Source organism: Callionymus lyra, chromosome 4 (assembly GCF_982586985.1).
Source record: "Callionymus lyra chromosome 4, fCalLyr1.hap1.1, whole genome shotgun sequence".
In the NCBI taxonomy this organism is placed as follows: domain Eukaryota; kingdom Metazoa; phylum Chordata; class Actinopteri; order Syngnathiformes; family Callionymidae; genus Callionymus; species Callionymus lyra.
In genome coordinates, this window is record NC_141821.1 from 31,665,732 (window position 1) to 31,693,418 (window position 27,687).

The 27,687-nt window shown below is 41.3% G+C and overlaps 2 protein-coding genes across 2 annotated transcripts; one reads left to right on the top strand and one right to left on the bottom strand.

Annotated features, from left to right (window-relative positions):
• Positions 1-125: 125 nt before the first annotated feature.
• dlg4b (discs, large homolog 4b (Drosophila)) lies at positions 126-20,254 on the bottom strand. Its single transcript, XM_087789777.1, has 20 exons — positions 20,181-20,254; positions 19,274-19,393; positions 17,748-17,818; positions 15,011-15,136; positions 8,753-8,803; positions 8,358-8,482; positions 8,077-8,246; positions 7,013-7,149; positions 6,795-6,945; positions 6,442-6,710; positions 3,491-3,593; positions 3,327-3,423; positions 3,083-3,259; positions 2,355-2,392; positions 2,238-2,285; positions 1,875-1,976; positions 1,641-1,813; positions 1,454-1,563; positions 1,283-1,374; positions 126-1,174 (listed from the first exon to the last, which is right to left on the bottom strand). The coding sequence occupies exons 1-20, from the start codon at positions 20,197-20,199 to the stop codon at positions 1,068-1,070; spliced, it is 2,286 nt and encodes a 761-aa protein (XP_087645903.1). The 5' UTR covers positions 20,200-20,254; the 3' UTR covers positions 126-1,067.
• A 2,065-nt stretch (positions 20,255-22,319) lies between these two features.
• On the top strand, positions 22,320-26,356 carry LOC148082561 (7SK snRNA methylphosphate capping enzyme-like). Its single transcript, XM_087789783.1, has 8 exons — positions 22,320-22,711; positions 23,391-23,775; positions 23,857-24,113; positions 24,255-24,552; positions 24,620-25,343; positions 25,421-25,633; positions 25,705-25,813; positions 26,021-26,356. The coding sequence occupies exons 2-8, from the start codon at positions 23,420-23,422 to the stop codon at positions 26,071-26,073; spliced, it is 2,010 nt and encodes a 669-aa protein (XP_087645909.1). The 5' UTR covers positions 22,320-22,711; positions 23,391-23,419; the 3' UTR covers positions 26,074-26,356.
• Positions 26,357-27,687: the final 1,331 nt, after the last annotated feature.

Below are 27,687 nucleotides of genomic sequence, written 5' to 3' on the forward strand. Positions count from 1 at the left end.
GGATAATTATACATATATATATAAATATATATAAACATATATATATATATACATCAGTAAATATAACTGGAAGCATTTGTCAGAATAAAAGGATGAAAGCAAAACCCATGAATAACCTAATCACATTTGACTTTTATAAGCAATTTATTGATTCTTTAATTGAGAACTAATTCATTTAATTATACAACAAGCTGGTTGTCACAGCAACATCCTTCTTTGTGTGTTTTTATCAGCGCGTGTGTGTTTACAGGAGAGAGGTGATGTCAATGATGTCGATGAAAATAAATATTGGTATAATTCACTCGTCCCTGATGTCAGAGTTCAGGCAGCAGCTGCCACAGTTGGATCTGTAAGTTCGCTGCGGCTCATTGGTGTCCTTGAAGAAACCACAGTTGTAGGACTTCCACCCCTGCAGGTGAGAGAGCGTCTTTAGTCACCTCTGCTGTGAGTTATTGGTATTATAGTCCAGACCGGTTCTTGGATCGTTTCTCCCTTCTTGCTAAGAAGTTCAAGCGGTCTGAACGGCACTGTTCAGCAGCGAGGGATTCTGGGAAGTGAAGTCCAGGCAGTTCATGTAACCCAGGAGGTCGGGGTGGGAGTGGTCGTCCAGTGGTGGTTTAATCGTTAAGCCCTGAATAGACTGTGTGTTTGAGCCCCATCATTTTTATTTACAAGTCACACGAGTCTTTATGTACACTAAGCACACGCGCACGCACACACACACTCACGCACACTCAAGTTCTGCACGTCACATCAATCAATAAATCAATAAATAGATCAATCAATTCAATAAATATGAGAATATAATAACTTCAATATCAACTGAACTCTAAAGTCCGGTTCATAATTTACTGATAACACAGGATTATTGATTCAATCTCTGATCAATGGTCTGTGTGGTTGCCATGGCGACAGCGTCCGGTGTTCAATTGTCATCCAGGAAAAAGGGAAATAAAAAAAGACAATGAAGTCATCAGCTTTTTTTTTGTCAAGTCAAACTGCCAGCAGGGAGGCAGGAGGGGGTCGGGGGGGGGGTCTTCAAGTGAAAGGCACCCGTCGCTGACCAATCACAGCCGTTCACGAGTCACAACCCAGATGTAGGGCCCGCTCTGCTCCTCGATGACGGCCTTGGTCAGGTGGTACACCTCCTCGAAACTGTCTCCGTGCACGATGGCTGCAGAAAACACACACAATTATCAACCTAGACTGTAAATGTGGTAAAATGACGACGAGCGAATAGATTTAAGTTTAAAAAAACAGGTTTGCTTTAACATATTTGTACCTGTGAAACACTCAAGGAAGTCTTGCTCCAGCTTAATGGCTCGATCCAGAGCTTTCCTGGCCTGATCCTCGGATAGACGCTTGTTTAGATCCCTGCACACACACACACACACACAACACATCTTAGACGTTGAGGGACGCGTTCGGGCGTTTCCCCAGAGTGTTGACTTACAGGATATTCTCCAAGGATCTGGGCCTGATGAAGATGGCTATGGGATGAAGGTGAGCAGCTTGGAGCCTCCGTACAGCGTTAGCTGACACGTCAAGGATGCAGTGCTTTCCCTGGAGAGCAAACATCAGAATTATATAGAAATACAAATATAAATGAAACAATACTAATGACACCGCCTCTGTCGTACCTGCTCCGCCACCTGCCTCACGCTCTGCACCGACGTCCCGTACAGGTGGTTGTTGTACTGACCCGCCTCGATGAACCGATGGGACTGGATATCCCGCTCCATCTGTTCCCGTGATGACACAAAGTGGTAGTCGCGTCCGTCCATCTCGTAGTCTCTGCGGGGGCGAGTCGTGTCTGAGGAAGGATTGAAGGTCAAAGGTCGCAGCCGTCAAGTCGGTGGCCGCGGCAGACTTACGGGGCACGCAGGAGCCAAACTTGTCGGGAAACTCCGAGAGCAGGTCGTCGTTCACTCGGTCTTTGGTGGGTCCCAAGATGATGACTGGGCGAGCGTAGTCCACTGCAAGGAGAGTTATAGATGAGCCAGAAATAAGTTCAACTCAATCACCTCAGTAAGTGTTTTAACTAAAGGGACTGTGGTCTCATCAAAGAGTCCAAAAACATATCTTCCACTAAAATACACACGTCTAAAAATAAATAAAACACCAAAAGATCAGAGCATTGAACTCATTTCTGACACGCACTAATACGCCTGAGGTCAGGAACTAAACATCTTTGTTGACAAACATCCGTGTTTAAAGGAGGTGGTTTTTCTGTTTACCTTCAATCTGCGTGACGGGCTCGTAGCTGTGGATGAAGCCTTCTCTTCCTGCAACAACATGTTTCCTCAGAAATCATCCTTTATTTGCTGTTTCATGTCAGAATATCTGTGCGTTACCTTTACTCTTCATCCGTGACCACTCCTTCCTCTCCACCCTGGAACACACACTCGTCAGCCTCACAAACATATCTTTTTTGAAGAACAGAAGTGTAATGATGCTACATGCTACATGCTAGTCTCCTCTTCATCCTGTGACATAGTTTCATCCTGTATTTGATTTAACTACCACTTTACTTTACTTTTACTTGCGGGTCCCTAATCAGACTTATTATTCATTTTAAAGTCAATCCCGATATAACTAGTGACTTTTATTTTGTCTCTAGAAATAAGTATACAGAAAATTGTAATTAAAAAATGTATTTTGAAAAAAAAAGGTTTTTTTATTTAATACATAAATGTTTGTTACGTAGTTATTCACAGCATTTTTTTTATTATAAACATTGAGGTTTGACAGACATGAACTACAATCAAGATAAGATAATTTAACATATTCCTTTATTCTTCCCACATTAAGGAAGTTTGCGTTTTCAGATCATAAAAAAGATTTAACCTACAGTACACTTGTTAGAAACAACCAGATAGATAGATAGATACTGTAGATAGATAGATTATGCCTCTGGAGGTCTCCTTCGGGAAAATGTATAATAATAAAAAAACAACTATAACATGATAAATATTCAAATTAAAGGTAAATAATGTGACGCCTTAGGTAACTGAACTCAACCCTCAAATTCAATAAGCAGTATTTGTGAGTTTGACACCTGAGAATTTAACTTGGGGCCCACCTGTGTTTTGAGGGTATATAACCAAGCTCCTCTAGCTCCCCCTGCTGGTTGATCCGCCTGGCCTGCCACCACTCATCGTCAGCGCTGTCCACCACGTGAAGAACCTCCCCGTAGTTGAAGTCCAGGGCCTGCGACAGGACGCCGCAGTCCCACTGCTTGTCGTAGTCGAACAACGCTCTGCAACAACACGAACACACTCTCACCGGGGTCCCTGAACGCCTCACACGTGGTTAAACCAACACACCTGACGTAGAAGCTGCGATTGGTCCTCAGACTCCCCGACGTGCTGTTCATCATCTGCTCTCTGAGGTCGTGGATCTTGGCTTCGAAGCGGCTGTACTCTGGACAAACACCCGACGTATTCGTTACCGTCTCCGAGATAACAAGCATCTGTTCGTGCCAGCTCACCCTCGGGCCTGTACTGGGCCACGATGGTAACAGTCTGTCCGGCGCTCTTCAGCGCCGCCGCCGCCTGCTCGTGTGTAGCGTACCGTAGATCCACGCCGTTCACCTGCACACACACACACAACCGAGAGAACATTAGACGAGTGTTCCTGTCGTGATTTATTTCTCCGTCAGAAACTGCTGGTTTGATCAAAGACTGTGTGTTCAACTGACAGTGTTGGTAAACAAGTCGCAGTCCAAGAAGAAAAGAAGTCCACGAGGTCTTGAGAATGTGCAGTCGAGTGCAAACACTGACAATAACTGCTCATCATGTGCAGCCTCTGCAGCTCTTCACAGCGACGGAGCGTTTGAACTCTCTCTTACACTGTCCTGCTTTTCTGCTCCCTTCTCTGGCAGGAGCTGCTCCCCCCATCACTCCCCCACCCTCCCCCCTGCAGCTACAGAAGGGTCAGTCTACATCACAGATGTGATCCAAGCCCTTTCACTTCACTCTGTATCATGTTGATCCTTAAAAAATAGATCATATTCAATTGAAACAGTATAATTAAAAAAACACTATTGCTTGGTTGGTTTAGTTTTTTTCCTTCTATTCTCTCTGTACTTCCGCTATGAAGGAAATGAATGGAGCCAGCATCTCTGTTGTTTATACGTTTGTTGATCACTTGGACACAACAAGACGTCTTGAAGCTAAGACTGTGAGAAGAATAAAATGTGAATAAAAAAGCGTGGATTCAATATTTTCAATGGGTTGAGCAATATATTTATCTTCTTGCTTCTCTAGTTCCTTTCTCTCTCTCTCGTTCTTTTTGACCTTCAAATAATTTACCAAGAGTGTTTCAATTAATTATTTCATAAAATAGTTCAGCTACAGTTACTTAGATGCTCTTCCCGGGCATCTTGACAGCAACAAATCCGAACCTGATGTCGACATTATTTAAGTTTGTCTAGAGGTGTAACTATAACCTGCACACACCCTTCCTGAAGCAAACTCAAATGTTGTCTTGTCAGTCAGTGACGCTTCACTATGGAAGTACATCAATGCCATCTTGATATTGAATGGTTGAATTTTTTGTTTTTTCAAATATTGAATTAATTTCAATTAATTTTAATTATTCAATATTTGTTATCTTTTAATTTCAATCATTCAATATTTTTTATGTTTTTATTTCAATTTTTCAATATTTTTTAATTCTTAGGGTTTTATCTATTTAATATAAAATAATACAGGGTAATTTAAATCCAATATAAACAAAATTTGAAGCCTTTTGAATTCAGCATAACAGAGCCAACAGACAAAATCAAACTAGTACCAAGTTAGTGGATCATACTTTCATGCATAAACGATCAGGTGACGTCATCAGTTTAGATATTTTCATGACAAAGTATCAACTTTGTTTAAACATGCTAAACTACATCTCACGATCAATCAGTAGATTCTCACATCAAAGGATTTAAACAGAAACGTTCACTTTGATGGTCTGATCCGTCACTATAATACTGTTTGTTGAAGCCCCGCCCACAACGTTTGCTTAGCTCAGTGAGATAATGTAGAGTCTCATTTTTTGGAGTCACGGGTTCTAAACCTGCTCTAGAACTTTTGTCAAGTGATGTCATGTTTCAGAATGATCTCATATCTGCTGAGACTGACTCTCTTTATAGCGTTTGTTCTGTGAAAAAATGCAATTTCTTCTAAATAAATCTCAATGATTTCCCTTGACATCTGACATGAGTCACACAAAGGAGTTCAGACAAGCTCGGGTGTAAATGTTTACATTTTACATTCATTAACACAAATACTTTATTAATAGAGATGATCTTGTTTGAAACCTCTTGAGAGCAAGTTTAACTAAAATAAAACTGCACATCACGGGTACTTAGACGTTGTCATAACTACACTTGCACGCTCTCATGGGACATTAGGCTCGGAGTTTCGAACCTACCACTTTTAAAGACAATACTTTTTTCACAGAACAAATGTTATAAAGAGAATCAGTCTCACCAGATATGAGTTAATACTAAAACATGACATCACTTTACAAAAGTTCTAGAGCAGGTTTCAGACCTGCGACTTCAAAAAATGAGAATTTACACTACTTTCACATTATCTTACTGAGCTAAACAGATGTTATGGATAAACGATGTGACCATTAAATTAAAACGTCATTCCTGTTTAAATCCTTTGACATCAGAATCTACTGAGTGATCATGAGATGTAGTTTAAGATGTTTAAACTCCAGACGTTAAAAACAAAGTTGATACTTTGTCATGAAAATATCTAAACTGATGCGGCAGTGATGACGTCACCTGATCGTTGATACAAGTATGATCCAGTAACTCGGTTGATTTTGGCTGGTGTTTTTTTTTATATATTGAATTTAAAATGCTTTAAAAATTGTAATATTGCACTGATTTACTTCCATTCTTCACCTTCTGATTTCTCGGTCACAGGACAACATCTCCACAATTTTAAGCACAGACATAAGTTTGACTACAGACTCAGAGAAATTACATCAAGGTTGTCAAACTCAACCATGCGTTGGGCAAGAAATCGAACACATGAGTCCAGGACTAAATATATTAATTCAGTCATTGACTGGCTTCCTGTCCAGGGTGTCCACCCCCCTCCCCCAGGAAGCTGGGATAGGCTCCATGTGGCTTTATTAGGCTTTGTGTAGCCTGTGAGTTGGTTGGATAAAATTTAAAGTTAAAGTGTTCACATTCATGACTGGTGTTTATGATAAGATAAGAAACGATTATGGAAGTCATACAGAGACTGCAATAAGAGTAACATCAGTGGTGTAGGAAAGGAACTGGATGATTTTGATGATATTAGGATGGATTCAGTTGCCAAAAATGAAAATACAATCACGATCAGATTGTTCAAGTCTGCTTAAATATCTTGGGCCCCTGTGTGACTGAGTTAGACTCCTGAGGAACATGTTGTTAAGACTCACACTGAGGATCTGGTCCCCCTTTTTGAGCTCCCCACTCAGGTCTGCCGGTCCTCCGGCCAGGATGAAGGAGATGAAGATTCCCTCTCCGTCTTCTCCTCCCACGATGTTGAAGCCCAGCCCGGTGGAGCCTCGCTGCACACACACTCGCCGCGGCTCTCGAGAGTAGTCGTCCTCTCCCATCATGCCTCGGGGGATAGGAGAGTATCGCCGCGGTGACGGGGGAGGCAGCGCTTGAGGGTAATCACACATGTAGTCTGGTTCCATGTAGGCTGCAGATAGACCAGGGTTACTTTGTAGCTTCTTAAATGAATTAGCTTCAATAGGGACGTTGCTTAAATCTGAGGTGGACGTACAGCTGGTGAGGTCGGGAGGACTGTAGCGATCAACGGGGTGGATGTACTGCGCGGTGGGCGTCGCCACCTTCAGATAGACCACCTCCCCCGTGTTCTTAAGAGCTGCCACGGCATCCTCGTGCAGGACGTCCTCCAGAGACATGTGGTTCACCTGCAGGGGTCCGGCGTGAGTCAACCACACCAAAAAACTCATGAACGGCTGAAAAGCTGAAACTCACCGCAAGAATTTTGTCTCCTATCTGGAGCCGCCCGTCCCGATGCGCCGCCCCCCCCTCGATGATTTTGGTCACATAGATGCTGTTGTCTCCCGGGACGTGCTGGTTCCCCACACCCCCGGCTATACTGAACCCCAAACCTGTGTTGAGACAAAATGAGATCAATGAAACAAACATGGCTCCTATGACACACAGGCAAGTGTTGGAGGGAATCTATCTCTGTATGATCAGAATAGTAGGAAATTGAATTGAGAATTTGACATGTCGACATTCATTCATTTCCTGGACCGTCAGTCCTTGCACACAAGAACAAACTCCACACATCATGCTTGTGAATCATTCGCTTATTGGTCTGCAACTTTCTGTCAATAAATAAAAATGGTTAAATCAAAAATAGGTTCTTCACTCCCTCCCCCCACCTGTGTACTTTTATAAATGTACTAACAATAATCGTTTTTAATAAATATTGATCATAACTCCATTGAGTTTTTATTTCATCCATTTTTTTAATTATTTATTTTGTTTTATTGGGTTCATTGTTTTGTTTTGTTATTATTCATATGAATTGTTGTATTTGTTATTTTTTTTACTATATGTACTGTATGTCTTAATATAATGTGTTTGTATAATAAATCGTGTTTTATGTGAACTGCTGTGACAGCCTTCATTTCCCCAATTAACAGTTAATGTTATTCTTCAATACTTTAAACTATTTATATTTCGACTAATAGATTGATTTCTATCCTTCCATTGATCTCCAGGAAAGACGAATCACGGCCCCTCATCGCTAAACTTACTTCTTCATCTTAAATATGAACTTGCATTATTCAAGGCTTCCACCAGAGGGGGTCCGAGATTAAAGGCACTATTACATAACAGCTGCACAACTCCTTTATATTCTGATTCCCTCTCATGTGTCCTTTTCTCTTTCAACCCCTCCTTTATTTCCCTCACTCCATCCCTGGAGTTAATCGTCTGCTCTCCTTTTCATATGACCATTTTTTTCTCTTCTTTCTTTTCATCTCAGCTCCATTTTTTGTTTGGTTTCCCCCCCTCGCTCCTCTTACCTTTGGGCCCCTTAATCAACTTGATCTGCGTCATCCGTTCGCTCGGCGGGCGACGCCGCAGGACGTACAGCCGGACTACAGGCCCCGCCTCCTTCAGCGCCTCGACGGCGATGGAGTGAGTGACCTCGCGCACGTCAACGTCGTTCACAAATACGATGCTGTCGTTCACCCTGGAGACAGACGGGGAGACAGAGAGGAGTGATTAACTGAAAAGTTAATTAACGTGTGTGTGTCTGCGTGTGTGTGTGTGTGTCTGCGTGTGTGTGTGTGTGTCTGCGCACCTGAGGCGTCCATCTTGGGCAGCAGCTCCTCCGGGGATGATCTTGGTGATGAAGATAGAGGGGTCGTCGCCGATGTGAGGGTTATCTGTACCTCCTGCGATGCTGAACCCTAAACCAGAATTCCCCTGCAACACACACACACATCAATGCAGGTTTAACCTCACATCCACCCCTGAGCCTCACGGTTCACTCGCTTTGCTTAAAGAGTTTATTTTGGGATGTTTTCGTGTAAACCTAATGATGTCTGACTTTGGAGCCAAAAATAAACGGGACACAAAAATATCTGGCTGACGTCAGAGGACTGTGTTTCTAGAATAATGATTTTAAGTGCTGGTGTGTGTGTGTGTGTGTGTGTGTGTGTGTGTGTGTGTGTGTGTGTGTGTGTGTGTCCTTACTCTCTCCAGTGTTATCTCCTCATACTCCAACTCTCCTTCTGATCCGTTCATCTGTGTCACAAAAAGAGAAAATAGTTAAATCCCATGAAGCACCTCTCTCTCTCTGTCTGCTGGCTCCACGTTCCCATGGCAACTCTATGGCAACAGCTGTTGAGCCCAGAGGGAAATGGTTACCGTGGCAACTGTTACTGTAGCTATAGAAACCAAATTTCTCCTCTCATGCTATCTCTACCTCACAGTCATTAACATAAGTGTGACATCACTTCCTGAACAGACTGATGGAATCTGACCTTCAACTGCACCTGTTGACACGCTGCACCTACGTCATCCTCCTCAGCATCGCTCTGCAGCAGCGGCACGTCGTGCTCACGGCGCCCGGACGTGACCAAGACGGTTGAAACCCAAACCATTCGAACATTTTGTCGCCGAAGATAATCTGGATCTCGACTCGACCGCTGCCGTCAGAGAACTGCTCCTCCAGCTGATTATGGAAATGAAGCTGTTTGTTGTTTTGCTACCTAAGCGTACATACAAATGAAACTCACTGGATACACATTCCACCGAGTGGGATTTACTGCGACCTCCTGACACTTTAGGTCAGCGGGCGACTGTGGATCTAAATACAATGTGACTGTTGACCGTCAAGCTGAAGAAAAAGAACCATAATGTGATGTGTCACTTGGACAAAAACACTAAAACAATCAAGACCAAATGAAAAAAAGAAACAATTGAATAAACAGTTAAATTGAAAAAATGTAAAATCAAGAAACACGTGAGAATTGTGGTTTTATATTATGAATATATTCGCAAATATATTTTGTATTGTTAAGGGTAAAACATTAAATGAGAAAGAATAGGTTTTAAAAAAATTGATGATCTCTTAAGGTTAATTCTGACCACTCTACGGCAACATTAATGCAGCTCGCATTAGTTCACATCTGCTGTCCCTCAATGTATCTTAAAGTAAAGTTTACGCTATCGTTCACTGAGACGCTTCCCAATGACACGGATTGACCCCAGTGACCCCGACTAGACAAGATATCACAAGCTGATCATGTGATTGAGATGGTTTGAGTCCTGGAAGATTCATTTACATCCAGGAGGATCTGAGATCTTCTCACCCGTCGACATCATCTCACATGATCTCAACCTCACACTTGACTAAAAGGTCAACACTGTTCACCGTGGCAGCTCCTCACTGGCTATGAAATGAATGAAGTGAAAAGTAGGCACATCTGCTGACAGTTTAACTTAATCTTGGTCTCTGGAGAACCTCCACTCACGTGTGTCACTTATTAAAACCACTCCAGTGTGCGCATGTGTGACTGTGTTTTCTCTGGATATAGTGAAATCATTCTCACCTCCATGTTGTTAACTGAGCTGCTACATCTCTGCAGATAGATTTTAAGATAAAAACGTCTAAAAATGGTCAATCCTAACGGAGCTGCCACACAGTGTGGACGTCATGCGCTGAAGAGCCCTCGTCCTGACTGAGCTGCTCTGCTCCTGGCATAGCAACAACCCTTATTAAAACTGCCACTTCACAATGCAACTGTGATCCCAACACGGCTGGTAACTGGCAGAGCAACGTCAACAAAAACGTTTTTTTTCCCTCCACCAATACAAATAACAGTGTTTTTATGTTCAAATCCTGTGACACAAATCTGAACATTAATGGGTCTGTAGGTGAACCTTTTTAGAAGACACCAGGGAAGATGATCTAAAACAAAAAACCCAAGACTTTTTTTCCCAGATACACTTCCAGAAGCTTCCTTGAAAGCGACCAGCTCAACTGCATCCTCTCACGGAGAGTCTATCCTGGATGACTGAGCTCCAGAGGTAAGAACTTCATCACAACATACAAAGGATCTTGGTGGATGATGATGGAAGCGATCCAACTGTTATTATCACTCCGACTCGCTCTGGGAATAAGACTGCCCCTGGACCTAGAGCCGCCTCTTGAATTGTTAAAGGAAGTTAAACTTTTACAACACTCGCATCTGTGTTAAATGACTTCAGAGCTGTGAGATTCTGGCTCTGACTCTGCTGGACCTGTTCCCAGTTGAGCTGCTGTAGGTTTAGATTGGGGGAGTTTTTATACACTGTCTCTCTCTCTCTCGCTGTGCTTTCCTTCATACATCATGTCTTGTCATCTGTACAATTCTAACTCCCCCTCTTCCTCTACATCTCTCCAGGAGCCCCAGTGCTCCACCATCTGAGCATGCTGCTGGATCCAGGATCTTCTACACCTTGACTTGATAACACCAACTGATCCAGGATCCTCTCCATGATGACCCTTGTACCTTCTCTACAATGTTCTTCCTCATCATTCCTCATGTCCTCTCCTCTGCCCTTTTTAGCTCCTTCTCTCCCTAAGCCGGTCACAGCAGGAGGTGGTCCACACCGAGTCTGGTTCTCCTCAAGTTTTCTTCCTGTTAAAAGGAAGTTTTCCCTCGCCACTGTCACTCATTGTGATTCACTGGGACGTGTTTTTCTCTTCTCTCATTTAGTGTTATTTAAAGTGTCCTGAGATAACTCTTATCATTTGACAATTTAGATTAAATCTAATTGAATTTTCAGTCTCGGTAAAAGAATAATAAAACATCACCTCATTGAAACACAAGGATTCTACAAACTAGATTCTGCTTGACAAAAAGCACAAATACCATCATGCCTTGTTCACTTGGTGCAGCAGTTCATTTTTGTCCTTCCCGGAGAAAAGACAAGGGGATACAGAGTAACGACACGTCGTAAAACCTGCTTCTTTTAACTGACCATGAATAAATCAGGCCATTTACCTTTTATGCTTTCATTTTGATTGCTATCAAATTACTAAATTAAACTCCCTCACCAAGCCTATGAACACCAATGGTTCGAAAATCTCCCGTAAAATGCGAATCGGGAATCTGTTTCCAAAACAAATAGTATGAAGCCTGTATGTTCTAAAAAATAAGAGGGAAGTCTTGGTTACAAATTAAGAATGGCTTCTGGTTGTTCACCAAAAAGAGAGCAATATTTCTAACAGTACAAAGTGCATTGCTCTTTAAACATGCTTCCATTAAAGTTGGTTTAGTCCAGGAGCTCTGTGGATTTATTAAAGGCCACACAAAACCATGTAGCCCACTGTCTAATAAGGCCGTTTTGCTTTTTATTTCGTTTTTTTTACTAACAGATTTTATGTATTCAATGAAACTCGAATTTGAATCAGATACTTTTGACACGAAGGAACCTACTACATCATTAGTATGGACCTTTGAGGGAAATCTAATGTGGGGCTTTGAATACAAAGTGTTTTTCAGGAGGCTCCTCCTCAAACCCTGACGACAGAACCATCATTTAGAGTGTTGTTTCTGTCCAATCTGTCCCGACGGTGCTGCCACCAACAAACCCCGTGGTCACTTGAGATACATGCAGGGGCTCTGTGTGAATGTATGCGTCACAAAATCAGAATAGAAAATACCTTTTAAATCCACGTTTTAGCAAACAACCTCTCCACCTCTCCAGAGCTGCAACATTTCTTACACAGTAGACTGATCACACACAGATCGCCCGGCCTCATCCAAGACCAAATTGGCTTCACCCCCAGCTGAGGCTGCCAAATTGCTCATGCCGGCACATGTTTCTAACAGACTCACTCAAAGACACCACGTCATAATCCACTGGTTGCTTGTTCAGTTATATCTACAGCTTGAGAAAAGGGGGGTGTGGCTACCTGGAGTGAAGCTCAGGTTAATACATGGGACACACATGATGAAACACGTGATCGAAAGTCAATTAATTTCCAAATTTTCAGTGTGATATTAAGAACATTTTATGTCTTCCACCGTAATATTTACAAAGATCTCAATGGATGTTGCTGATTTCCACAATTGTTGCTTAACTGGATGGAACAATTCACATTGAATCTCAAATGAACACGACGCATCAGCTCATCATATTGAGCTCAAGTACATCCATCAACATCGTCCCTCCATCTTCCATCACCTCTTCATTACAGTTGAGATAATGAGATGATCCCATTGAGCTCGCCCCTCCCCCTGAGAGTGATAAGATACGAAACTTGCCGAGACACACACATGCATATGTGCACATTCACGCAGATCCGCTCAGTGTTGACCGCCAACAGTCAAAGCCATCAACACCTGCAGTGATGGGAGACATTTTTGGAGTCAAGCGCTTCCTACCATCATTCTCTGCCTGTGTCTCTTCGCTCGCCTTACGTTGTTGATGAATCTTCTTCCCATCTTCTTGGCGTACCACACCGACACAAACATCACTTCCTGCTTCCACCGCCTCAAGCTCTCATCGGGATGTTACATAAAGAAGGATGAATAATTAAGCAAACACAAAAGGAGCACGCACTCTGCTGCGCTCTCAGCAGACTCTGGCCAATCTGGTCGGGTCTCCTGGACGTGTTCACGGGGTGCAGAGCCTAAGCCATGACTGACAGCCCATCACACCATCGTCCCTCCTCTGTCCGTGGAACCAAGACTTGGGATAAAGAAGTGATGAAGCGGACAAATCCATCGATGAAAAGACGAGAGGCAGATTATCGCTTGTCCTCTGTCATCCCTCGTTCCACCTCCTCCTCCTCCGCTCACTCGCTCTCTTGCTCAGCTCGACCCTTCTGACGCTCCGCCGAGCATCCACTCTGCTTCCTCCCGCCTCTCTCTCTCTCTCCCTTTCCGACTCTCGTTCGGTCTCTCTCTGTCTTTCCCCCTCTAAAGGAATCCCCTCCCCTGTGTGATGTCACTTGACCGCCAGCAGAGAGAACGCAATTCTTGTAGAAACATTTTAGCAGACGTACACTCACACTTACACACAAGCTCACTCATACATTCAGGGTAATATTGTCGCTATGGAAACCCCCCTCCCCCTCCTCGCTGTTGCCATGGAGACGGCCGAGCAAAAGCAGAGGGATGCATCAGCATCTCATCATTCAGAGTGGGCACAACCCACGCCTGAGAATGAGAAAGACAATGTGCTTTGTGTGTGCGTGTGGCTGTGTGTGTCTTTGGGTTTAAAGTCTTAAACGATAGATTCATGTCGTCTGTCACTCTAGGACGCCGCTGGAGTTCAACTCAATACCGGCTGTCAGCGATTTCCGAGGCTGTTTTAGCAGCGCTCTTAAATTAAATTCACTACAGCGGAACCCTTGGTTGACCCACACCTATAAACTTTACTGCACACGTCCTGTTGAATATGCAGACGGCACCCTCGTCCTTCAAACAAGCTCCGTATATGAACAACATTCTTCTCTCAGACTAACTAGCTTCAGGACCAGCGCTTGTGCTGCACCATCATTAAACACATGCTTTACACAGCCCTGCTGGTGATGAAAGGTACTACATGAAAATTAGGACAATTGTTGCAATTAAATAACTATTAAATACAGATTTTTTTTAATTAAAATGTAGTTTTAATCAAATCAGCGTTTAGCTTTATGCCCTCGTTCACTACACACACATGCACCAAGACGTTAAATTGTAGATGTGTGGAATTCACAAGATAACGGTTGGTAAAAATAAAATATCTTTAGCAGCAACGTGATATGAAGTGCAAATCCGTTAAAGTGACCTCAAGAATATTGACTCATTGCGGATTCTCTGGGTGCATTTACAGTTTGATGAGCGCACACTCGCTTGAGATACACATGTCAAAATCTAAAGCATTTAACAGACTCTCGTCTCACACAGACTGAACTGCATCTTTCTGACTAAATTCCCTGACCTTGATCTTTGGTGATTCATGCAGCTTGTTTCATGAGATACCGTTTTCAACCCATTCATGAGGAGAAAAGAAAAGGAGTCAATCTACACCTTTCCCTCTTTTAACTTATAACAGAGCAGCGATCTTCTACTGGGCAGACTGTGTGTCTTACTGTATTCACACACAACTTGTTAAGGTAGTTTTTTTTAACGCATTTCTCTTTTAATAATTTTTTTTGGTTTGTCCTGATGCTCAATGGATGAGAATCACAATTAGACATATATGTATTGGTTTTATACTTTAAATACAACTAATAATGATTCTGTCCTATTTTATTGTGGTGCACAACTACACTTGATATTAATACATACAACAAAGTTAATTTAGCTTTCTTTTTTTTTAGTAATTCCACCTAATTAACGATCATTCTTTCGTCTTGACAACAGTCACACTATATAATGTGGCCCCTTGGGAAATCTATTCTCCCAGCCCTGCCTTAAAGTCCTCTCCTGGTTTATTTACAACAACAACGTGTGTGTTTCAACGTACAGTGATGGCTGCAGGGTGGGTGTATCCGTCCAGTTGTGCCAGTGTTAACTCAGCGCTGCGTCCGTGCGTCATGTGACCAGGGCTTGGATCGACAGACGGACTCTCGTCATCATGGTAGCGATACTTCTGCAGTGAGACATCAGGACACTGTTTCAGCAAGACGTGTGAAAAGTTGATGCCAGGTTTAACGTGCACGGTTGCATGAGTCTGTGAACCTCTGCATGGTCAGAACCTGAACCTGAAGCCATGGTAACCACTGCCGAAGCTTCTCCCAGCTTGCACCACAAAAACAACCATGAACATGTCGTTTTTTATTCATCCGCACTCTTTACAGTCGGCCGCGAGTGGAGTTGAAATTCATGATGTGAATTCTAAATGTGTGTGTGTGTGTGTCCATTAGCAGTACTGATAGAGCTAAAGATAGAAGATGCTATTTCCATCTCCCCCTTTATCAGAGTTACTCTGCAGAAGCAAGATGTAGCGATAGTTGGACCAAATCAAAGTAGAAACAAAGCACAGTAACTGGGACGTTAAATGCAAATAATATCTGATCAAAGTGAAGCTCAAATGTTTTCTAAAACAAACAACAAACTCTGTTAACTGCTGGATTAAATTAGAGTTATTATTTTACTAAATATTGAATCGAACCAGTAAAAACAATAAAACATTTAGGATGGGACAAAAGATTTCCAGCTGAACATGTTAGTCTAGATTATTTTAAGGAACATACATTTAAGGGCACATTATATGAATACATTCTGAACCATTTTGAGCTTAAATACAGATGTGTGTTAATAACAGGGATACAATTGATTTTGGACTAAAAACACACATTCATTTTGGACCCAGGCCCAGAACTAATCATGGTGGAGCAAACAATTCATTTTTAAACTCACATTGCACCAAATATTTGGCCAAGTGAGTCTACGACGACGACTGTATTCACGTCAAAGACTCTTGAAAAGTAGCATGGGCTGAAGATGATCAAAACACATTTTCAACTATGGTTGAATGTCAGAAGCACAGATTACTGATCACCCTCATTGAAAAAACATATTTAATCTAAAACAGTTTTGTAAGAATCCCTGCTGGATGATGAGGCGTATGACATGCACTCAGCTCAGAGTTTGGCAGCCGACTTGATAGAATCCAGTTACATAACTTTATCTCATCTTTTGTATTTATTCTTCTTTTAGCCTTTCTTATCAGGTCGCCTAACCCGTTCATCCTCCCTTTTCACTCCAAAACTTGTTCTTGTTGACCACATTTCTTCTCATTTAACATGTACCTCAATTTCATTCCCCGTCCAACATATTCTCTCCTCTCCACCTGACCGACCCAATTATAAACTTGTCCTTTCCATTCAATGGAGACCATTTCTGAGGCTTGTTTTGCTAGAGATGTTGATGATTCATCAAAAGACACACATCTCATTTGTATACCAACAGTAGATCTCATCTGAGTCAGTTAGACAAAAACTAACTTGTGTCACATAGCATAGTGTTGGTGTTGATCCAGTTTCGGTGAACTCTTTCCCGACGACAAACCACATATGGAGTTGAACACAAGTGTTGCTAACACTGGGCAGGAAGCAGCAACACAACAGGTCCCCAACAACAACCTCATTAAAACTGCGTGATAATGATCAAAAGTTGGTGTCATTGTAAAAATGAATATAAATTGAAAGGTATGGCAGCCATCTTGAAATGCAAAAACTATGATTTTGTAGGTGTCAAATTTAAAGTGGAGTTTCGTTGAGAAAACAAACGACTGGACGAGCGGAATGTACAATTTACCTGTTGCAATGATGTTTGATCCTACCCAAACTTTTGTAGCGGCTAACAAGTGACGCTAGCTCTGTCCCCGCGTCTGAAAGAGTCATATGACATGCTTCATTCACATGTGGGGGGGTCAAAAATGCTAGCGGCGACAGGCGGGGCTAGCCTGAGCTAATGGCCATGCTAGGTGTCAATGCTAACTGCATTGATGTGGAAGTATATAGGGACGGGTGCTGCTGAATGGACGAGTAAATGGGTTCATGAATGAAGGAGCGCACCACGAGAGGTGGGCAGTGGTGGTTGGTGAGGACATGCAGGTGCAAACACGGATGCTTTTAGGACACATGTGTGTGGCGCGATGCTCTTACCTTGGTGGTGACAATGCAGAGGCAGTCCATATCAACACACACACACTCACACACATGCACTCTCACACACACACATTTTCACCCGCTCACACACTCATGCTCGATCTTTTTTCATCACCCTCCCCCTCTCCCTCTCTTTCTCTACTCTTCGTCTATCTGTCCGTCTTCCCTCGTTCTTTTCTTTCCCTCCGTCTATCGGTAACGAGTGAGGGAGAGGGAGAGGGAGGGGAGCGAGCGAGAGAAGAGTAGAAGAAGACTGGTTTGTTTTATTTTTTTCATTTCATTTTGAGGGGGGGGGGGAGTTGAACTCCTTGAGTGACTCAATGGTGGAAAAGAGAGGTAGACATGAAGTGAGGGATAAGGAGGGGGGCAGGGCTCCTGTTGCCATGGTGTTATGCAGCTGTTGCCCTGGTAATGCTGGTGCAGCTGTTGCTAAGTAACACCACTGGGTGTTGCCATGTGGGCCAGAGAGAGAGCGAGTGTGTGTGTGGGAGAGAGAGAGAGCGAGAGAGAGAGAGAGAGAGAGACAGAGAGAGAGAGAGAGAGAGAGACGCACAGAGACGGACGAGGAGAGAAAGCTAGCAAACGTACCTGTGCAGGTGTTTGTGGTCGGCTTGTTGTCTGCTCCTCACACACTGTCAGCTCATAGAACTCCTGGATGTCTGCACACACACACACACACACAAAAAAAAAGCTATTTATTTTACCGACAAGACGTGTGGTTGAATAAAAAAAATCACAACAATTCTATACTTGAATTAAACTGTGAAAACATGAACACTTCATTGAGTAAATAACTTGGTAAATAGATTGTCAGCTCTGTATCCACTCTTACATTCATAGCGATCTAACATTTTTTTCTTTTTTTGGTACTACCGGGGTGTCATTGGAGGATCGTTTGTTGTAAAAAAAAAGTTTTCATATTCTCAAAATACAGTTGAACGAAAGCTTAAATTTAAAGAGACATCAAATAATTTTCACACCAATAATTCTGTTGCATTGTTCATGACTGATACTCTAAAAAACATAATAACCATAGAACTTACTTTTGGAACATTTGCCTGGTTTGTGGAAACATATTTCCAACACTTTCACTTTGAGTTAGAGCTTGTTTTTCTTCTTCCAAGATAAGCTACATTTTCAACATCTGGCGATGATCAATAATACTGTGAGTCTTTGTCTCTTTCATACCATTTTAAAGTTAAGAAAAAAGACAAAAACATGCAAGCAGACTTTATAACTTGGTAATAATTAAGAAATGGCGTTAATGGGAAAGATGATTAATTTAACCTATTAAAATGTATTTACAACACAAACAAAGCCTCACTCTTGGTCCTTCTTTCAATGCTGCTGGTGTTGTTAGTGTTGTTGTTGTTTTTTTACATGGTCTTGAGTGAGACTTGAAAAAGTTATGCCAGACTAGCCTCTTTATATTCATTTAGAAGTAAAAAGTTCAGAAAATATCTGCTTCCAGAATCTTTTTTTATTTGACCAAATTTTGCAGAGGTGCTGTTATGACTCGATGTAACAATAAAAACTGTTACATTTAAGAAGAAGTTTTAATAGCTTTGCTTGTCAGTATTTAAAAGTTTAGTATCTGCAAAATGTTTTGTGCAAGACTATTATACAGTATATTTTGTCTGTAAAAAAGCACACCATTAAACTGTATAATTTAAAATAGTCAACACTGGGTTCTTTTTGTGTCGACATATAAAAAAGTGTACATATCTGTCCGTTAGTATCATCACATCTTAATTCTTTGAATTTTTCTTGTCTTGGATTCGGCTTCAAAAGTAACGTATTAGGCTGGCTTTTGTAAAAAAAACAACTGTCAGTATTTGTTTATTTAAAATATATTTGGAGTAATATGGGCTAACTTAGGATGGACCTCTAGTCTCTAATAATGTGTGTGTTGTTGAGTTTTGCATATAAAAACAACAGCAACAGGACAGCAAGCAATCATATAATAAACGGTTCAAGATCTCATCGAGTGAAGCTTGGAAAACACAACTGAACATAAATATAGAATGTTGTTGAAGTGAAGTGGTTAACTACACATGTGGTGTGTACATGTGTAGGTGGTTCACATGATCATCAGTGACGTGTGCTCTTGTTACCCAGCAGGGCCTGGAACAAGTCACTCTGGAAGATGTTCAGCAATTTCTCTGCACGACCTTTGAACCCATCCCCTGCTCCGGCCTGACAGGCCTCCATGACCTGCAGGGCCCGCTGCGTATCTGAGAACAACACACGGAGCAGTAGTTTGTTTTGCTGGTCTTCCATCCTTCAGTCCAGCACGTTATCTTATATATGTCCATTTATTTGGTAAAGCATCCAATGAGAGGTGAGAATATCTTCTTCCAAACAAGAAATCACAGAGCATGAATACACCAGTCCCACGTACAACAGATCTTTTTAGGAGCCTTAAACTAACTTGGTTGTTTGGACTGTGAGAGAAACTCAAATAAAACATCATATCACAAAGAAAATAGGTGTGGATGCAGAAAAGTCTAATTGCAATATATGAATTGTTGATTTTGGTCAAGTTATCAGCTGTGTATGTGTTTACTGTCTCTGACAACTATCTTGTTTATTATCTTCTTTGACATCCTGACATCTGCGTGCTCCATCACAAGACAGAACTAGGCGTGTGTTTATCATACATCAGTCTATGACAAAAGTACAATTGGAGGGAAAAAAGTCAGGATTGTCTGGAGTCATGGTCAGTGGGATATTCACACCCCTGCGTGGTAAAGTAGCTGAATACAATCTGCAATTGAACTTCGAAATGCCTCTCGACAACCAATTTAACTACAAACATGAATACATTCATGGAGCTGTGCGCACTGTATGGAGGTCAAGGATCACATAAACAGTTTGAAATATCTCTGAGGAAAGAGAAACCTCCAGCAAGCAACAACTGGAAAGAATCACAGGCAAACTTACAAACACATCCACACACTGACACAAACTCACAGTCACGTCACTAACATGTAAATAAATACGAAAGATAAACACTGTCACCTTCTCTCTTCAGCGGCATGTCGACTCTGATCCAACACAAATCCTCTTTAGGGATTTTAGAGTCTGTGCAGGCATGCTGGGTAATGAAGTCCTAATCTCTCTGCTCTGAGTTCAATGTGCAGCTTTACCCGGAGACCAAACATTTTTCATTGACTCTTTAGTCAATTTATAATCACTAAATCGTGTTCATCGGGATGTACTTCCAAAAAGTCGTAAAAATAAATAAATAATGCAAGTATACACAGCAACGCCATCTGCTGCATAAACATATTATTACACCCATTTCCGAAGGAGCATGATCCATTATTTATATGGACGGTCAAATTAAGAAGCGAATTGCAATTTTATTTAAGACGAATAAAAAAAGAAAAAGCTTGCCAGTCTATATTTAGGTGTAGAATCTTTTTACAAATACTGATCTACTTTTCTATATTTAACGTTGTTGTGAAACACTAGAAACCAGGGATCAACAACTATTTTGCAACTGAAAGCTACTTCAACGACATCGTGTGACCCGGAGGGCTACCATAATTTTTAGTACACACTTACTATATATTACTATGGATGATAAACTCCAATACATTAATAACATGTTTTTAATCATTATTATTATTGAGTAATTACCAAAAGGGCAAAAAGAAAGGAAAATAAAATTAAAGATAATGAGATTATTATTGTATGAAGAAAAATATTCACCATGTTGGTGACCCCTGCTCTAAAATGACAACAGAATCCAATTAAAACTTCTTTGGTTTTTATCACACTTACTCAACTTACAACTTACAATTTCAATTATGCTGTATGTCTTAATACATGTATATTTGACAAATAAAGGAAATTGAACTTGAACTTAAAAAAAACTGAAAGACTAAATACTAAAAAATTAGTGGTGTAAACATTATTGTTAACCGCGGACAGGATGCAGATGGAGCACAGAACAAGTGTTGGGCATGTGCATGGTTCCACACAGAAAACAAGTGGTTTTATATTGTTAGGAAAATGATTTCGGCTTTAATAATAGATACTTTATGATTATTTATTATTTATTTGTTGCTGTTTTGTCGATGATCAAATTATCAAATTCAAAACTGGTTTTATTTGTCAATTTCTTCCAATGTACAGAACATAGAAATAAATCAAAATAATGTTTCTGTTCCCGGTCTAGACCGATAGGTTTGAACTAAAGTCAATTGCATTGACTCAAAAACAACATAAACTAAAACTTAGAAACAATAGATCATGATATTTTGTTTCTGGGATGACTGGGATTTTTTATTTTTATTGAAGATTTTTTGAAGATCTATCTATATGTATGTGTTCTGGTCGCCATACATATATATTATATATATATTCAGGTATCTCATCTCTCTTTTTGATAAATATAATGATCGATATAGAAGGTCCTTTAATACACTTGTAAGTGTAAACTACAGACTGTGCACTTCAAATGTCTCAAACACTTGTCTTTCCTGGTGTAGGGATACATATTTGAATGGGGATTATAAAAGCCTTATACAAAACCACTTCTCAGTAACCTTTTACTTCTATTACAGGGTTACCAGTGCATTTTAACAATTGTGTTAACAAGAGCTATGTGTAAATGATGTATACTTTTGGTAGTGTAATTCCACATGTTTAATTTTTTATGATATTTTCACCTTAAACAACAATTTCTGGCAAAAACATAGCCAAGTCTTTTCAATATTTGGAAAAGAAAGAATACATATTTAAGAGAGAGAATATTAAGGGCTTACATGTAAGCAGTCAACTATGCCTCCTGCCTGAGAGGCAGAACTCAGGGATTTATCAAACAGATTAGGATAAGCGTGAGGAAGGGTCGCCTTCTCCTTTTTTCCTTTATCTGGTTTCTATGTATCTGGTTAGATTCTGATTTATTTCGTCGGGTTCTTTCAGCAGGAATACTTCAAACTCGCTTTGTCAATACAACTTGATATAATTTGTTTAATGTCAATCTGTTTTTTACGCAGGCACTGCTAAAGACACCTCTCTTCTGGGAGATATTATCCTCTTGCTGAAGGAGCGACGCTTCCATTGGTCAATATGAGTGGGGGCGCGGCCTCCGGACAAACATATAAAAGCGCTGGTTTGAGGAGGAGCAGGGTTAGAGGAAGCTAGTGGCTCTGAGTCTTGTGATAGTGCTGCCAATGTGAGGACCCATGTTTACTGCTTATTTCCACACACTGACACGTACGTTAGCTGCGCTGCGCGTCAGTATTTACGCACGTAGAATTCTCCTTCGTGCGTATTAGTTATCTGCAAAGCCAGGGTTATGCGTTTCTTTAGGCGTGCTAGTATTATTCATGACAACACGCTTGGATTGGTGGAGTCAGTTAAGTAGGCGTGGTTTTAAGTTTTGGGGTGTGTGTGTGTGTGTGTCAGTTCCAGCGACACACACATAGAGTCAGACACTAGTCTATTTATGTCGCGATCACACACACACTCTCTGAGTTTGTGTATGTGATAGTGACTGTTGACTGCACGGAGAAGACCGAACACGTTCACATGATAAGGTGAGTCTTCAAAAGTTTTTTTTTTTTTAGCAAACAAGACAAACTTTACACCAACAGACTTTACTTAGAACCTACTGGTCACAATTCATTTTATACAGTATAACCTTTTGACTATTCTGTTCAGGTTTAACCGTGTGTTGTGATGTTCCCATGAACGTTGTTTCCACAAACTATTGTTCTGTGTTGGATGTTTACATTCTCATGCATTAATATACAGTAATAATGCATGCAGAAAGGAATAAGTTTGTACCAGAATAACTAAGCCTCCCTGCAGAAATTCATGGTTGAAGATATTTCTTTCTTTGAGAGATCGAAGTCAAAACTCATCATTAAGGCTCTCGGATCTCCTTTAGCTAAAATATTTTCAGTGATCTCAAATGGAATATTTAAATACCTTGCATATCCATCATCTTAACTCAAAGTGATAATTGGTTAGAAAAGGCAATAATATACCAATAATATTTAATATCTGAAATTACACTAAACTAACACCCAAACTAATGTATAATGACATTTGTTTTAAACTCTTTCCCTTATTATTTAGATAACACATATTCAGAAGGTCTCAGGTGTTAGATTTTAATTATTATTTATACAGATCACATTTTGATTGTGAAGTTTACTGTCTTTCAAATCTCTGCTTTTCAAATGAGAAACCATGCATTCTCTCTATCCGCAGATAAATGTGATTTGCCACTCTGTAAGAAAATGATCAAGATGTCACTGGAGAAAGAGCCTATCATCCCTCATGAGGTGCCCATCAAAGTTAGTCCCTCCTTCCCCTCTGCTGTCAGCCTATCAGATCCGTCACACCTCGCCAAGACTGCAGCACTCCATTTGAAGAATGTTCTTCAGCCTCCCAACAACCACCAGACACAACAAGCTCATCGTATTGGAAAGAAGAGATACTCCATGAGTTTTTCCTTTAAGGGACCTGCTAAACGCCGTCGTCGGGTCAACAGTGACAGTCAAACAGAGCCTGTGCTGCCTAGTAATTTTCTTTTGGGTGGGAACATCTTTGACCCGCTCAACCTCAATTCTTTGTTGGACGATGATGTCAACAGGTGAGGATTATTTTTACAACGTAACTGATTTTATTACTCCGTATCCCTCCCGCTTGCTCATGGATCATGTCCTGTTCACAGAGTCACCAATCAGGAGACACCGCAGTCCTCGCCACTGCCGGTCCGTGGTGGAGACCCGGTGGAGATTCTGATTCCCCGTGATATAACGGATCCCTTAAATCTCAAGGGTGATGGAGGAAATGCAGAAGATAAAGGAGGGCTTCTTCTGTCGCCACTTAAATCTAGAAAGAGGCACAGGAACAGACAGTTAACTAGAGGAGGTGGAGACAAAGAGGTCATACCAGCACGACTCTTCCCTTCCACAGCCGGTTTAAAAGGTACGATCCTCTCTTAACTTGCATACTGTTGTGAGATAAATGTCAATAGAGTAAGGGTTACCCAAAGTAACTTTCCTAATTGATCGATAAAGTAATACCAACTAACTAATGTTTGCGATGCATGTCAACATGATCCAACAGTTCCAGCAATGACCAGAGATGGCAGTGTTCCAGTGTCGCCTCTGCCTTGTGAACTCAACACAGCCATCACTTGTCGAGACGACGTGGCTCCACCCCCCATCCTCCCGAGAAGACACACCCACCCACTGCCAGGACAGGCCTCAAAGAGTTGTAATCAGAACGATGGGCGACAAAGGAAGCGAAGACGAACCACGTCCGTTAAGTGCACGGGTATCAATGCAACCCCTGTAAACAAAATCCCTGTGGTTCAGCCAACCAAGTTCCACACGCCGCTAGTGGGAGGAGCTAGCGCCACCAGGTAGGTCTCATCCATTAACTGCTTTATCTGCGATTGCGCAACCTGTCTGACGACCTGCCTTCCATAGGTTCGGTAGACATCGTGGTACCGCTCAGGCACCAGAGAAGAAGGACAGACACAGATACCAGTTTGGCAACCACTGTCGTTACTATGGTTACAACGGCTCATATGGTGGTGGGTGGGAAGGTCGTGTAGGGGCAGTAGAGGATCCCAGACTCCGTCTTCTGCAGGCGGAATGGTTTAGAGACAAAAAAGTGTTGGACATTGGCTGTGGTGCTGGACATGTGACCCTGGTCATTGCACGCAAATTTGAGCCAGCTCATATCCTGGGGGTGGATATAGATGATAAATTGGTGCACGCTGCAAAGCAGAACGTCAGACACTTCATGTCACATGACTTGGTGGAAAAGGAGAGAAGCAGGAGATGTAAACTGACTTTAACTACACATGAGGCAGGAGGACGAAAGGACAATATTGATGAGGAGAGGAAGGAGACAAGAGAGGAGGACGTGAAAAATGAAGAGACTGTGATGGAGGTGACAAAAATCCGGCTGGACCAGAGTGACAAAAGGGTGAAAACTGAAGCAGCTGAGATAATGGATGATACACCAGTGAAAGGGGAGCCAAACATGAAGGGTGATGAGGAGTTGATGGAGGAGTTGAAACAGACCATGTCCCTCCTTTCGTTTCCACTTTCATTCAGAGTGTGCCGGGGTCCTCTCTCTGCCCCCCCTGTCACAGCAGCACATCCTTCTCCCGGCAAGTTCCCCAACAACGTCACCTTCATACAGGTGAGTCTTTATTTTCAGTGTTTCTGCTCACGTTAAAGGCAACTTCATCCTCATAAGTGTGCTCGGACCTTCCACAGGGCGACTTTGTATCCCTGAGGGACGTGTGGCCTGGCCAGGGTCATTATGACGTCATCATTTGTCTGAGTGTGACCAAGTGGGTACACCTGCAGGCAGGTGACAGTGGTGTGGTCAGACTTTTCAAACGGGCCTATCACAGCCTGTCGCCCGGAGGATTGTTCATCCTGGAGTCTCAACCATGGAGCCACTACAGCCACAGCAAGAGGGCCTCGGTAACTCACGCTTTTACACTCATCAACTTGCATCTATATATGGGTTGTGAAACTTGTTTTCTGTCCCCTAGGAAACCACATACCGTAACTACAGGGGTATCAGACTGAAGCCGCATCAGTTCACAAGCTACCTGACTGAGACTGTGGGCTTCAGCTCGTATAGGCTCATCAAAAACACTGGTACACATCTCTTAAATCTAAACAATGTTTTTAAAGACGGAATGGAACATCTTGAGTATGAACCTGAATAGAAAAGTGCACTGGTTCTGTGCTAAGAGGGACATGGAAGACTTGTGCTAGGTGACTTAATGTGACAGGAATGTGAATTATTTAATTGTAATCTCTTTTGTTAACAATAGAAAAATGCCTTGGCCCTTGTATTTGCAGGTAACCAGCGCCCCATTTACCTCTTCCACAAAGGACCCATCTTCAGGAAGTGAGAAGACTCCTGCCTTCCAATTCCATTAATGAAGAGATGAAACCATAATCTCCAGTGGAAGTCTGTACAGACAGCATGGTGAACAGAGTTCTATCATGCAGGAACTGGCACAGATCCTAAAAGTGTTGTATGATGCTTGCCACGCAAGCCGAGACACCAACTAGAAGCTGATTGGTGGCTCTAAATCTTTGACTGAATTTATTTTGTTTTGCTCATATTTTCTTTAATGTATAGACATTGCACAGACTGTAAATAAAAAAGAGCGTCTGTAACTAAACATGTTAATATTTTCTGCATGATTACCAAACCCTACTTTTGAAAAGAAGCTTAAAGAGAACATGCCAATAACATGTGATGAGTGAGACATCAAGTTGAAACTCAACTGGGCTTTTCTAATGTAGGGGCATAAGCAGTTCTACACTGTTGACCGAACTTACCAAGATACCTTTGAGGAAGAGACTTGACAACCTGCAAAAAAAAAAAATGTTTTGAAGTCAAACTTTCTTTGAGGAACCCGCATCTACTTTTGGCCCTGCTGTTGTTGTGGTAATAATGGTCTAATATTATACTAATATACTTCCTTCACTTTCAAATACTGTTTATCAAAATTAAAGTTAATTGGCTTGCCTGTCAAAAATGTATGACATGCAAATATATTTTCAATTGGTTAGTCAATTTTTAGTTTGTGAGAACCAGGATGCTCAAACCCTTGGGTACATTGTATATAGTAATGCATCAAAAATAAGCAACACTTGAATATTGTCTATAAAAAAAACTTTACCGTAGTTTATCCAAATGGGTAATAACCAATGTATTAAAACAATTGCTGTATCAGACTTAGGAATTATGTACTATTTTTAAATTAACTATAGCGACGTATACTTATATAATATCGGCGTTCCATTGGTGTAAAAAATATTGTGGAGAATGTTCTTCCAGGAAGAGCACACGAGTAATAGTATTATTTGTCTACACATATATGGGGTGTATACCCCTTTTCCGTCATTAAAACCAAAAATTCGCTAAATGATTGCGATTTAAACGTGACGTGGTTTGTAAACACGGAAGTTAATCGAAGCTAAGTTAGCTTTAGCTGCTAACAATGTCAGTTACCCGCAATGACAACTAAATGAGAACAAAACTCACAATCGATTTTAGTATATTTTAAAAAAAAGGATAGATGGCCCATTCGAACATTACAAATATGTTTATAGTTTGCGCTGAGAAATCGATTTCCGTGCAAATAACTCTCAGATTGACAGGCCTGAATGCATTTGCAGAAACATATTCGCTTTCTTCTTCGTGTAATTTAATTGACCTGTATTTTAGGTTTAAATTAATAATTTTAAATATTGTAAATTATGTAAATACATGTACATTATTGAAGTTTTATAATCTTAAATACCAGCCTTGTTTATACTTAATAACATTTGAATACATTTTTTGAAGTCATCTTTATGACATTTGTGTACATTTATATTTGTATAAAAGTATTATGCAACATATACCAAAGTCTTCGGATCACTCAACAAAGGGAACCATTTTTTTGCAACATGAAAGAGTCAGTTGAGTGAGATATTAAAGCACATTGGTTTCTTCTATGAGTTGCAAGTTA

Excerpts from the sequence above, each read along its gene's own strand:
- dlg4b (XM_087789777.1), bottom strand. Across the intron at positions 8,804-15,010 it reads CCCACCCTGCAGCCATCACT|ATGAACGGATCAGAAGGAGA; the intron begins GTACGTTGAAAC and ends TTTGTGACACAG. Across the intron at positions 2,286-2,354 it reads GTCACGGATGAAGAGTAAAG|GAAGAGAAGGCTTCATCCAC; the intron begins GTAACGCACAGA and ends ATGTTGTTGCAG.
- LOC148082561 (XM_087789783.1), top strand. The coding sequence starts at position 23,420 with ATGATCAAGATGTCACTGGAGAAAGAGCCTATCATCCCTCATGAGGTG. Across the intron at positions 25,634-25,704 it reads GCCACAGCAAGAGGGCCTCG|GAAACCACATACCGTAACTA; the intron begins GTAACTCACGCT and ends TCTGTCCCCTAG. Across the intron at positions 25,814-26,020 it reads TAGGCTCATCAAAAACACTG|GTAACCAGCGCCCCATTTAC; the intron begins GTACACATCTCT and ends TTGTATTTGCAG.